Source organism: Dama dama, chromosome 5 (assembly GCF_033118175.1).
Source record: "Dama dama isolate Ldn47 chromosome 5, ASM3311817v1, whole genome shotgun sequence".
In the NCBI taxonomy this organism is placed as follows: Eukaryota; Metazoa; Chordata; class Mammalia; order Artiodactyla; family Cervidae; genus Dama; species Dama dama.
Genome location: NC_083685.1, coordinates 79,773,282 through 79,786,760, shown reverse-complemented (window position 1 = coordinate 79,786,760; position 13,479 = coordinate 79,773,282). Strand labels below are relative to the sequence as shown.

The 13,479-nt window shown below is 51.4% G+C and overlaps 2 protein-coding genes across 5 annotated transcripts in view; both read left to right on the top strand.

Annotated features, from left to right (window-relative positions):
- Positions 1-5,791, top strand: part of RNF43 (ring finger protein 43) — a 65,949-nt gene extending 60,158 nt beyond the window's left edge. For all 4 annotated transcript variants that reach the window (XM_061142623.1, XM_061142622.1, XM_061142624.1 and 1 more), the window contains 2 exons: positions 425-1,780; positions 4,405-5,791. In XM_061142623.1, coding sequence (XP_060998606.1) covers positions 425-1,780; positions 4,405-4,448 — 1,400 coding nt within the window. In that variant the 3' untranslated portion in view covers positions 4,449-5,791. The remainder of the gene's footprint in view (positions 1-424; positions 1,781-4,404) is intronic.
- Positions 5,792-7,277: 1,486 nt separating this feature from the next.
- SUPT4H1 (SPT4 homolog, DSIF elongation factor subunit) lies at positions 7,278-12,618 on the top strand. The gene is made up of 5 exons (XM_061142627.1): positions 7,278-7,394; positions 7,809-7,915; positions 10,781-10,836; positions 11,123-11,176; positions 11,606-12,618. Exons 1-5 carry the CDS (start codon positions 7,326-7,328, stop codon positions 11,671-11,673), a joined length of 354 nt encoding a protein of 117 aa, XP_060998610.1. The 5' UTR covers positions 7,278-7,325; the 3' UTR covers positions 11,674-12,618.
- The last annotated feature ends 861 nt before the right edge of the window (positions 12,619-13,479 follow it).

Here is a 13,479-nt window from a genome sequence, read left to right as displayed (position 1 = left end):
CTTTGTTGATTCTAAATCTGGCCGACGGGTATATTTATTACTCCACTTTTCTGGCAATAAAGTATCCTATTCTAACAAAACCAGGATATTATGACCATATTCTAAAAGATGAGAGGGAAGTATCTGGCGAAAACAGAGCCTTTTTCTAATTCACCCAAAGGTTCAGTGTGGGCTCACGGTGGCCCCCAAAGGACAGTTGATGGGAGGAGCCGTGCTCAGCGGAACCCCGCAGGGGACAGCTGATGGGAAGGGGCAATGGCGTCCCGGGGCGCAGGCAGGGAAGGAGCATCCTGGGTGCTCCAGACTCTGACGGAGCTTGTGGGCGACTGCAGGCTGAAGACGTGCAATAGAGCCCCACTTTCCTGAATGTACCCTCCGTCGGCCAGTGGAGTCAAACACCTATGCTCTTGGTTCTTTCTTCCAGAGGGAGATTCGCTTTCGCAGTCCCTGGGAGCCTCTCGAGCTTACCAGGAACCGGGCCGGAGGCTCCACCTCATTCGCCAGCACCCCGGCCACGCGCACTACCACTTGCCCGCCGCTTACCTGTTGGGCCCTTCCCGGAGCGCGGTGGCTCGGCCCACCCGGCCCGGCCCGTTCCTCCCGTCCCAGGAGCCAGGCGTGGGCGCCCGGCACCACCGCCAACCCAGAACCGCACACCCCCGGGCTCCGGGCGAGCCCCAGCGCCTGGCGGCGGCCCCGCACCCCTACGCGCCGGGCTGGGGGCTGAGCCACCTCCGCTGCACCTCCCAGCACCCGGCCACCTGCCCCGCGCCCCCTCGCCGGACCAGGCCCCACGACAGCAGCGGGTCCGGAGAGAGCTACCGCACCGAACGCAGCGGCTACCTGGCGGACGGGCCAGCCAGCGACTCCAGTTCGGGGCCCTGTCACGGCTCTTCGAGCGACTCGGTGGTCAACTGCACGGACGTCAGCCTGCAGGGCATCCACGGCAGCAGTTCCACCTTCCGCAGCTCCCTGAGCAGTGACTTCGACCCCCTGGTCTACTGCAGCCCCGACGGGGAACCCGCGGGGAGGACGGCTCCACCTCGCCTGGCCTCCCGGCCCCGTTCTCTGGACTCAGTGGTGCCCGCGGGGGAAACGCAGGTTTCCAGCCACGTCCACTACCACCGCCACCGGCACCACCACTACAGAAGGCGTTTCCAGTGGCACGGCAGGAAGGCTGACCCCGAAACTGGAGTCCCCCCGTCCAGGCCTGCCGCTCCTCGGACACAGCTCCAGCCAGAGCCGCCTTCGCCCGATCTGCACGCGGCCAGGTGCAGCCCAGCAGCGCTTTCAGGGCAGCCTCCCGCCCTGCCGCGGCCCCGGGCCCTCACCGAGCCAGCCCCCGGGCCACCCGTCGCCTCCAGCCCCAGCCCCGCAGCCAATAGCCTCTTCCACTTACAGAGATCCAGCCTCTCTGTCCGACACCCACAGCGGAGACGGCGAGGGGTACCCCCGGAGCCCACCCCAGCCTCTCGATCCCAGGACTTGACTACCCACCCAACTTGCCAGATTTTCCCCCATTATGGCCCAAGTCTGGCACACCCTTGGTCCGCAGAGGCCCACCCACTGATCTTCGGACATCCAGGCCTGGAGAGGAGGCTGCTACCAGAAGCCCCGGGCCCCACATACCTGAGTTCCCAGCCAGTGTGGTTGTGTCTGACTCCACGCCAGCCCCTCGGACCGCACCCATCTGGGGAGGGGCCTTCCGCATGGAGTTCTGGCACCCCGGAGGGCAGGCCATGCCCTTACCCACACTGCCAGGTGCTACCAGCCCAGCCTGGTGAGTTCTCAGGGGAAGTGGGGCTGGTGGGGAGAGGGGGCTAGAGCTGGATATGGCAGAACAGGTGGCGTCATCCAGGGGACTGATGGAACCTGAGAAGGGCCCCACGGGGTGACATTTCAAATACTGGACAACTGGCATAGTGTGGGATTGAGTGGTCTGGCTCTGCCAAGTGTTAATCCTTCCGTTGCCAGATTGTAGGGAGGTCTAGGTGAGGTCAGAGTGTGGTTGAGACACCAGAAAGCACTTGGGGTGGTTTGCGGCAGCAACGCAAACCCAAGTGTTTCTTTTGGCTTGTTGGTTTTAATAATTTATCTGTTTTGGCTGCACTGGGACTCCGTTGCTGCACGTAGGCTTTCTCGACTTGTTGCTAGCAGGGGCTGCTCTTCGGTGCCCTGCGGGCTGCTCTGGTTGTGGAGCCCTGGCTTAGCTGCCCTGTGGCATGTGGGATCTTCCCAGACCAGGGATTGAACCCATGTTCTAAACCACTAGTCCACCAGCGTAGTCCAAACACAAGTGTTTCAATATTTTAAAAATTGGTACAGCTATACCAGTGCATATAGCTCAGAGTTAGCTGTAAATACAAAGGAAGCCAAGAAGAGTGTGGACAAATAGTTCCTGAAAAACATAATTCCAGGCCATATGAAATCTTATAGGAGACATAACTAGAGATAACCATATTTCTGGGCTTCCCTGGTGGCTCAGATGGTAAAGAATCTGCCCGCATTGTGGGAGACCTGGATATGATCCCTGGGTTGGGAAGATCCCCTGGAGAAGGGAAGGGCAACCCATTCCAGTGTTCTTGCCTGGAGAATTCCATAGACAGAGGAGCCTGGTGGGCTACAGTCCATGGGGTTGCAAAGAGTCAGACAGGACTGAGTGACTAACACACACACACACACACACACATTTCTGGGCTATACGAGAAGAGTTATGTGAATGATGCGGGGGTGGGGGGTGGGGGGGAGGAGTGGAGATCACAGGGGGTTCCCAGCAGCCCTGTGTTTTTTTCCTTTCCCTTGGGTTAAAGGAACTAAAGGAACCAGGGCTTCCCTTTTATTACCTTTGTTGATAAGACCAACATTATTCTCTTGGAGGCTTCATGCATCCCTGTTACTGATTTGCAGCCGATGGTGAGAATGTTTGCTCAAATCCTCCCCTTCCTCTTCCCGGTCCCCCAACTCCAGTTCTTCTCCATCTTTTCCTGTTGTGTGGATGACAGTGCTCTTTGCCACTGCTAGGAGGATGTCTCCGCCCCTAAAGGGGCCCTGAAAGTCCTGAACTATAAGACTTTAGGGTCTGGGAATCCACAGGCAGGACCTGGGAGCTGCTGTCATCCATTCATTCATTTCTTCCTTCCATTTTTCTTTCTGCATTGTACGCATGCTATGTGCTAGGTCCCAGACTCTCAGGACATGGAACTTGTCAACCAGGAGACCCAGGTCTGTGGAGAGATGGGCATGCAAACTGTTATCATATAGAAAAGAATTGTTCCCATAGGGCCACGTGACGTAGACTCTGACCGTGTGTTTGATGGCTCCATGTGGATCCTGTCACACTTACTTATACTTTCGCTGCCACCACTGCCAGACCCACCACCTCCTCTCTCTCCCAAACTCATAACTAGTTTCAGTGCCTCTCTGTCCCCTGCCCTTCAAACCCAATCCACCCCAGGGTCTGTTAACTGTATCTCTGCCAGCTTTGCCATATTCTCTTCCAGTACTGCTGGCCCCTGTCCGTGTTCTAGGTGCAGCCTAAAGATCGAGGTGGGAACCTCCTGGGTCCTTCCTTTCCTCTCACAGGGCCCTGGAGACCGGGCATGGAGCATCAGTGTCCCACCCTGTCGAGCCATGCAGTACAGTGACCTTGCTCACGTCCTCTCCCTGCTGCGGCCAGTGTCCTCCTCCTCAAATAAACTGTCCAGAAATCTTCAAGTGTTGTTTTGTTCAGAGTAAAGAAAAATCCAACCTGGTTTGACCTTCAAGGCTGTAGTACCAGCTAGCCCCCATCTGCCTTCCCAACCTTATTTTCCACTGTTCGCCTTTCCTTCCCCTACTCCAAGCTTTAGCCAAACTAGGTAAACACTTCTTGCAGCTTCTGCAGCTCAGAATATTCTGCTGCCTTCTATTCCCATAGATGGAATTCTTCGCTATTCCTGTAGGACCAGCTCGTGCATCTCCACTTTCAGGAAGCCCTTCCTGACGCTCCACTTAAGACATGGTTTCTCTCCTCCCTTGATTCATCTCTTATGAGCCCAGTCTGCCCCCCCTGGCATAGTTGCAGCTTACTAAACGCACACCTCTCCTACAGGGTTGCCAGGGCCCTGCTTAGTCTTTTTGTCTTCTCTTTGGCACAAGGTTGCAGGCCAGATCCACTGGTGCTTAATAAATATTTATTGGGTGAATGAATGAATAGTAAGTGTTGGTAACACACTGGTTGCTATATATGTGTCTTACTCTGGATTTGTTTTTCTCTCCCCTGTGTCCCAACGGGAGTCCCTCTCAGCTTTCAATCTGATCACCCTTCTGGACCCATTCCCTGCTCTTGCCTCTCTCTTACAGGTAGAACAAGCAAGAGGCTGGCCTGACCCTGAGTGACCTCTCTCCTCCCCTCTCTAAACGCAGGCACAGAAGAGGAGCTGGAGGAGCTGTGTGAACAGGCCGTGTGAGATGTTCAGTCCTGGCTCCAACCAAGAGTGCTCGCCGGATGACTTGTGGCCCTCCCTGGCACAGAGTCCTGCTCCTCAGAAAAGAAAGGACTTCAGAAAACAACCCCCCCCCCTTTTTTTTGCCATATTCCTGGAACCACTGGCAGAGGGTGGTGATGGTGGGTGGCAGGTGTCCTCTCCTGCTCCCAGCTCCAGCCCTTGTCTGCAGAACTATCTGTGTCCAGCCAGGCAACCAGCTACCACTGGTGTGGGTGGGCTCCCTTGCAGGCTGCACTTTTCTGAGAGCAGGAAGCTAGGCACAGGTAGGCAGGTGTGATAAAGGTGGTGCTCCTTCACCAGCCTGAGGACTTCTTCTTCATCCCAGGCCTCATGTTCATACCAGCAAATGGGTTCAGCTGAATGAATGAACCCTGCTCACCTCCTTCCTGAAGACAGTCTTGCACACCAGCTTTGGCTTCCCCTCAGTAAGGCTGCTGTATCAATGGCAAACCCAGTTCTTATTGTTTTCCTTCTTTGCCAAAAGATGATGGGCTTTGCAGCCTCACCAGGCATGGCCTGCCCTGGTGCACAAGAGGAGTTTTCCCTCCTTGTCCATACTTGTCAGCTCCTCTGTATTCAGTCCGAGGAGAGGCCAGGGTGTACAGTCCCTGAGAACCTGGGGTGAAGCCTCTGATCTTCAGGCTCCCTGGTCATTCCAGCAGCCCCAGTCCCTCTGGGGGAGAGTGGTGGGGGTAGTGGGAAGGGACTCACTCTTCCTTGGAGATCACTTAGCTGGAAATCCCAAAGGAAGTGGAAGAAGAGGATTTCTGCTGGACTTTATTTAGGAAGAGGGAGGAAGGGATGAAGGTAGAAAAGGCTGAATTACAGCTGAACAAAGAATTTTTCTCTCGACACTTCCTCTCGGAGCAGGGATAGGTAGCAGGGGAGAACAAAGGAGGAGCAGTTTAGGGCCCTTGGATTAGATGGCCCGGAGGCCCAGCTTCCCAGTATAAGCCATGCAGGTCAGATTCACACAGTGTGGAGTGGGGTCAGAGAAGGAAGTCGGGCCTGGGGCAGCTGATCCCAAGTGGGCAAGAGCTGAGGGGCCTCCTCGGGGCGACGTTCGCCCTAGGGCAGCTGGACCATCGCTGGCCCCCTCGGGCGTTATCCCATTTGGAATGTGAATGTGGGAACAGAGTGGGCGCAGCACCCCACCTGGGGATCCTCTTCCCTCAGAGTCAGTGGGGAACTAGCACCTAGGCACCCATGTGGGTATTTATATCTGAACAGGCAGAAAGACGCTTGAATCAGGCATTATGATGAGAAATGTATTTATTTGCTAATATATTTATCCATAAACTTGATCTGGTCTCATGGTTTTCTTCTGTCATGACTGTCGCTCAGGGTAACAACTTCATCTTCTACATGGGCAAAAATACTCTTGACATCAGAGGTTAGGCTCTGGTTTATGAAAGGACAGAGTAGTGTGGTGGGCTTGGCAACGAGAACTGTCTGGTAAGCCCCTAAAAGCACTGTTTAGTGAGATCAGGGAAAGAGCAAGTGTGACTGGATTCTCCTTGTGGTTCATTGTGTCATCTGTACTATTACTGTATGTTTACTTCACACTCTATAATGCTTCAGGGACTTTCTTTGAGACCCTGCAAGACACTGTTGCCTCACTTTTCCACTCATGAAATGGGCCCACTTCACAGAGTTGTTGGAGAGCTCTCCTGAGACAAACAGGGTGAAGTGTGTTTCAAAGTATAGAGTATGCAGTGATAAAGAACATCCTAAACCCAGGCCCAGCACCCATCTGAACACAACATGGGACGGGCCCCAGGCGCAGACCGGCCTTGAAGAAGCTCCGTTTCAATTCAGGAGGCCTGGCTGGGAGGATACAACAGCAGGGCCTGAAACCATCTATATCCCACAGTTCCAGTCTAGATAGACACGTCCTCTGCCTACTCGTGGGACTATGTGAAGCTCAAGGGAGCTGGTGCTACGTGGGTATGGAGAATTCCATAGAGCCTGCAGGGGCTTATCCTCTTCTCACAAAAAGCGTTTTCCCTTCCTGCTACTTCGGCAAAGGTTTGGTACAGGTGGGGGCTGTCTGGTGCCAGTTTTGAACCAGACAACGAAGCATTTGTAAATCTTCCTATAGGGTGCAAAATAAAAAGGACACGATCTCCTACAGACCATCTGAAGTAGAGGAACTGGATCTAAACGCTACAAGCTGCACAAAGCGTAAATTATCAGTTGGAACGAGGAAACTTACATAAAGAGTTTTTAGAAATAACTACGCTTTTTTTTTCGGAAGTCGGCTCACAAACCAGCATTCCTGTGGACTCAAAGGGAAACCCAATCACACTCTAGGAAACCCAATCACTCGCTGGCAGGAAACCCGATAACTCGCAGGTAGGAAACCCAATCACGCTCTCGCTGGTAGGAAGGAGGGGGGCGGTCCGTGGACTTCTCAGCTCCGCTGAGATAATCCAGAGGGAGACAGTGGGCTCTCTGGCCCTCACTCTTAAGACAGGAAGACAAAAAACACCTCTGCTGTCACCCGGAACGCTCCAGGGGACCAGCGGTCCAGGACAGAATTTCCGGCCCGCGGCGTGCTCCCGCGCAGGCGCCAACCGTGCCGCCCCGCCGCTCGGGACCCGCCCACAAGCTCGACGGCGCCGCAGTCTCGCCCCCGCGCCGACCCAGGTGCCTCTCGGCTGGCCCCGCCTCCTGGCGGGAGAAACCATATCAAAGGCGGGGGGCGGGGCGGGGCCGCCGCGCCGGAAGGGGAAGTCTGAGGCAGAGGAAGTGCAGGCATTCTGGGTAATTTTTACTATTTATCCGTAGGGAGAGGCGATTGTGGCTCATTCCTTCGCGGCTTTTCGGTGCGAGAGGATGGCTTTGGAGACGGTGCCGAAGGATCTGCGGCATCTGCGGGCGTGTCTGCTGTGTTCGCTGGTCAAGGTGTCTGTCGGGGACCTGGTTGTACGGGCTCACGGGAGACCAAGCTGGGGGAAAGAGGGTGGAATAGATCTGGGGGAACAGTGAAAAAGAAAGTCGGATCCAGGACTCGGGGCGGTGGCAGAGTGTGGGAAGGAGCAGGAAGCCATCGTTTACTTCAGCAGGGACGCTGCTAGGTTGTGAAGCCGTGGGCGGGGGGCTCTCACATGCCTTTGCAACTTCAGCTTTCAGCAGAGGCATAACTACAACAAGAAAAGGGGTGTGAGAGTGGAACTTAGGAAAGGAGCTGTAGGAATGGTGGGTGGGGGACATGATGAGACAGCCAACATAGGGAGCTTTGTGCTTCACTAAGTAGAAGTATGGAAAGGCTGTTTTTTCTTTTGGCTCACCTTTCTCCTTTTTTTTTCCTCTCCCAAGACTATAGACCAGTTTGAATATGATGGCTGTGACAATTGTGATGCATACCTTCAGATGAAGGGTAACCGAGAGATGGTATATGACTGCACCAGCTCTTCTTTTGATGGGTGAGCCCTTTGGATTGCTACATTCATTCTTTATATTACCCCAACCCCACCAAGTAAATTTGGACACTCTTGAGACTCTAATGTGAGTTGGTCTCAGTTATTTTGAGACACACTAGTGCTGTGCTGTCCAGTACGTTTTGAACATACTGGGTTAAGGGGACTATATTACTGAAGTTAATTTACTTTTTGTCGTTACTCCTTTAACATGGCTATAGAAAATTTAAAAATGAATTGTGTGGCTTTCATTATATTTTCACTGGACAGTTCTTCACTAGACTATTAGGGAATTTCTGGTAGGGATTGTATTTGTCTCGTGCACCATCACCTGGCATAGGGCCTTAATACATGTTTATTAAATGCAGGAGGATCATTTTTGAAAATGAAGGGTAAATTTTGGCTCCAAAGCTGATACCTTTAAATGTGTCTAAGAGGACCTATGAGAAAAGTTTTCACTTAGTGAGATTGTCAGTGGGGGCAGGGGAATGAGAGAAACCTAAGTTGGATGGGTCTCGGTTTTCTTTCCCCAAGGGAGGAGCCAGGAGGCAGTATTCTTTGGCGGTTAAGTTGGTACTATTAAGTTTCTTTTGGTCTCTAGGCCAATGAACAGTTTATACATAAACTGGGCCCAAACCAGTGCTTGCTAAAACTACTTCAAGGTGGGCCCACTTCATTCTTCTTTGTTTTCCTTTAAGGGAGAGTGAAGGATTGGGCAGAGAAGATGTTTCATGGAACCTTTACTTTGTACATGTGTACACATGCATGTGCACGCTCAGATACTCCAGTTCTTTCCTTCGTTTGTTAGCACATCTTCTCACTTCTCCTTCTCCCAGCCCCTGGCAACCACCATTTAACTTTCCTGTGAGTTTGATTACTCTAGGTACTTCATATAAGTGGAATCATACAATATTTGTCCTTTTGTGATTTGCTTATTTCATGCAGCATAATGTCATCAAGGTTTATCCACATTGTAGCATGTGTCAGAATTTCCTTTTTAAGTGTAATGTTATCTTTTTCTATGTATATACCAGATCTGCATCTATCGATGGACACTTAGATTGCTTCTACTTTTTGGCTGTTAGGAATAATGCTGCCATGAATATGGGTTTACAAATACTTCTTTGAGTCCCTGCTTTCTTTCACTTCTTTGGGGATATATATCCAGAAGTAGAGTTGCTGGATTATTCTATGTTTAACATTTTGAGAAGCTGCCATACTGTTTTCTGTAGCAGCATGATTTTACATTCCCACCAGCAGAGTACAAGGGTTCCAGTTTCTCCACATCTTTGTCAGCACTTGTTGCTTTGTTTTTTGTTTTTGGTAATAGGTATCCTATTGGGTGTGATGTGGTTATCTTATTGTGGCTTTGATTTGCATTTCCTTAATGATTAGTGAAATTGAGCATCTTTTCATATCTTTATTGGCCATTTGTATATCTTCTTTGGTAAAACGTCTCTTTTAAGTTTTTTGCCCATTTTTGAATCAGGGTTTTGGTCTTTTGTTATTGAGTTGTAGGAGTTATTTATGTATTTTGGTGCATATTAGGATTTGAACAGTGAGTATATCCAAGGCTAACGAAGATTAGAGGAGGACTTGATGAAGTCAGCCAGAAGTGGAGGAGATAGCATATGAATCAGGCTCTTAATAAAGGAAAGAAGTGTAGGATTTTTGAGGAGGCCAAGATGAGAAAAAGGAAGAAAAAGCATTCTAAACAAAGGGATTGACTTGAGCAAAGGAATGGATGGGTAAAGCAGGGTATGTTTGGAGAATGGTGGGGATTCTGATTAGATTAAATCATCAGATTGGATTAACAGGCACTGTGAGGCTGGAAGGATAGATTTTGAAGGACAGAAGGCCAGAGGAAAATACACATTTGGTCATGAGAGCAGCCTGTGTACATGCCTACCCCAGATTGGCCTGCCAGGCCAGAGTGGGCCTTATCCTACTTGCCACCTCTAGAGGTGAGGTCAGTTCCGCTCGAAGCATATGACTGTGAATATAGGATTTGGATGGGGAGGGAGGCTTCCTAAGTAAGAATCCAAGATGGTTAGCAAGAGAAGGAGGAGTGGATACTGAAGAGGCAGTCAGCAGACATCAGTGCTCTGTGCAGGTCTGTCCCAGGAGGCAGTCAGTAAATATCTGATTGAATGGGGGGATGACAGAAATGACCTCTGTAGCTTCTGAAAGCACCTGAAGCTTACCTGTCATGCTCAGTAGCAGGCTTCTGGCCCTTTCTGTGGCCTGTGCTCTGGGTTTACAGCTACCCTGGGAGGAATGATTAGGATAGTAAGGAGAGCTAGTGTTTATTTAGCATCTACTCTGTGCTAGGGCTCTTTCAGGTATTAGCTCACCCTTTTAATTTCATCTTAAGTTCTGAGGGAGCTCTTCATATGTGAGTCAGGCTGGATAGCTCATTAGAGACGGAGCTTGATTAAATCTAACTTGTTTCTACTAAGGGGACCCACTGTTTAGACTCAACCTCCCCTTTGCCCTAAACCCCAGCCTTCAGTGGTCGTGCTGGTTGTAATCAGCCATCTACCTTGAAAGCTGTCCCACTCCCCAGGGCATCAGTCTTTTCGGGGGGCGGGTGATGACTGACCTGTGACTGGGGGCCGGGGACTTAAACCCAAGGACTGTCAGTACTAGCTCTGAGTCAGTCCCTTGCCAGCACTAGAACTCTGCAGAGTTTTCCGTGCTTCCTAGTAGAAACTCACGTCTTGGCTTTTCCCGAGGTTTCCTCTCCCAGAACTGTTGTGCTGGCAGGGAGCAGAGTAAAGGTGGGGGTGGGGCTGGGGGTGGGCGGTGCCCTCAATCTCACTCTCTAGTGGAGGTGGCTCAGGCTGACTCTTGTTTCTTTTCCTTTCCTAGAATCATCGCGATGATGAGTCCAGAGGACAGCTGGGTCTCCAAGTGGCAGCGAGTCAGTAAGTGTCTCCCTTTGTCTTTATCCTGGCCTAGATGTATTGTCGGGTGGGGGTGGGGTGGGGTGGGGAGCCTTCAATCAGCAGGTAAGTGGCCCCAGAGTGAGAAAGATGGGTCAGAGGAAAGCCACAAAAAGTATCCTATGCCCTGTCACTTAAAACTTGTAGCCAAAGGAAGCGATTGCTGTTCTCTTAGAGTTCCAGCATTTCTTTCATTTTTAGCTTAAGATTGTGTTTGGGCTTTCGTCGTAACTCACACTTAACTACAGTCTCTTTTCTTCTCTTTCAGGTAACTTTAAGCCAGGCGTGTATGCAGTGTCCGTCACTGGTCGCTTGCCCCAAGGTAATAATAATTACAGTAACAGCCCATGTTCATTTATTGTGCCAGGCTCTATGGAAGTTTCTCATGTGAATTAATGCCAGTGCTCATGGCTCTGTGAGGGAACCAAAACTTCAGAGATGTTAAATAACTTGACCAAGGTCACTCAATTAGTAAGGAGCCAGAATATCCACCCAGGCATCCTGGCTCCAGAACCCTTGCTTTTGACAGCTGCGGTGTGGTCTTCCTGACCTTACTAAGTCATTGACAAGCACATGCCTGGGTCCTTAAGGGGGTGACATGCCAGCCATGCAGTTCTCCTGATGAGCAGTCCAGAAATTCCAGTTTGCCTAGAGTGTACCATCCCCTCTCCTCCCCACATGGGAGCCAGGCAACACTTCTTGTCTTCTAGAGTCTTCTCCCTTCACAGAGCTGTTTCTCTTCCCACTGCAGGAATCGTACGGGAGCTGAAGAGTCGAGGCGTAGCCTACAAGTCCAGAGACACGGCCATAAAGACCTAGGAAGGCGCACGGCTGCCAGCATCTTGGCTCCTCGTCTCTGCCGCTGCTTGTTTTCTGTCTTGGAGCTAAATGGGCAGAACTTCAAACACATCCTGCCCTCCGATACTAGACTCAGCCGACTGTCACCAGATCAGCCCAGTGTGTCCTTGGGCCATTTTTACCCTCTTTGGACGACTGTGGGGGTGGGTAGAGACTGAATTCAGTGGGGAGTAGGATGCTAGTTTTCCTACCTTCAGCCCAGGGCTGCACCCTTGCTCACAGGCAGGACTCTGGGTCAGATGCCAATAAACATGAAGCCCTAGGAATGTTCTTAAGCCCACACAGAAGCCTTCCCTCCCTCTTCCCCTTAGGTGGGCGCAGTTAAGAACACACTGCCCAGTCTTGGCATCTTCCCAGAGCAGCAGAGCCCTCTGCTCTTCGTGATCCATCTCTGAGCCTCCAGGGTTGTAGCCTTTTGAATGTGCTTCCTGGGGTCTCAGAAGGTCTGCTGTCCTGAGTCTAGGCAACCGTGTCAGCCCGGCAGTCCTGGTGTCTGGTGGTTGCAGCCTTCTGCCCTCTAGACCTGGCACAGCAGGTATCCCTTGAAATCCTGAGGGCAGATAATACCTGTGTGAGTATTAGTGGCCCTTGACCGTGTTTAATACCTTTTTTCCCTTCTTTGTTCAGTTCTTCCTATACTCTAGGCCCACCAGTGGCACCCTTGACCTCCCCCTGCCCACCTTCCCTACGTTCCCCTAACTGGAGACCCTCAGGTTACTGTTGGGTCCTGCTCTGGTTAGTTCGGGCCTCCCCAGGAGGGGGCCTCTCCTTTTCTCTCTGGCCTAGTAGGGGTTCTTGAGTCATGTCATGTTACTGGCCAAGGTGAATTATTTGTTTTAGAATTAAATATTTATCATACATTCTCATCTATTTAAATTTCTGTAATAAATCCTGTTAGTGTCCCCATTTTTGTTGTTACTGTTGTTATTTATTTGGCTTCTCCAGGTCTTAGTTGTGACATGTGGAATCTAGTTCCCTGACCAGGGTGTGAACCTAGGCCGGCTGCGTTGAGAGCATGAAGTCGTAGCCACAGGTCCACCAGGGAAGCCCCAGGGTCCTCATTTTTATTTCCCTGCGTTTCTCGCTCCCCATCTGTTCAGAACGAAAGTGATTTCATTTACTTCAGGATTTTTGTGATTATGAAAATAAAGTGATGTGAAAATTCTGTAACTTCAGTTTTATAAAAGGTAAAACATTCACTCTTGTATTAGCCATTCTTAAATATACATACAACATGTGTGAAAGTCTCTCAGTTGTGTCGACTCTGCAACCCCATGGACTAGCCTTCCAGGAGCCTCTGTCCATGGAATTCTCCAGGCAAGAACACTGGAGTGGATAGCCATTCCCTTCTCCGGGGGATCTTCCCGACCCAGGGATCAAACCCAGGTCTCCTGCATTGCAGCTGGAATCTTGACTATCTGAGCTGTATACAGACAACCAAAAATAGTGGGGAAGTGAGGACTGGCAGGCCCGCTGAGCTCTGACTCGGAGCCGAGGTGCCTGCGCTGGGGCTGTGTGTGTCTTGGCCACCTGGTGTTGCTAGTGAGTCAGTGTCTCAGGTTACCTGTGACCTGGAGTGTGAGAAGGCGGGGACGTGCTGCCTCTCCAGTGACCCTCTGCATACAGGCCCAGGGAAGGAACCTGGGGCCGTCCAGGCTGCTCACGTCACTGCCAAGTCCTCTTCAAACTGGAATCATTTTCTCTGATGCCTTCGAGCTCAGGGAGTGTTCTGTTAACTCCAACCCCAACTGAGTTTTTAAAGGACTT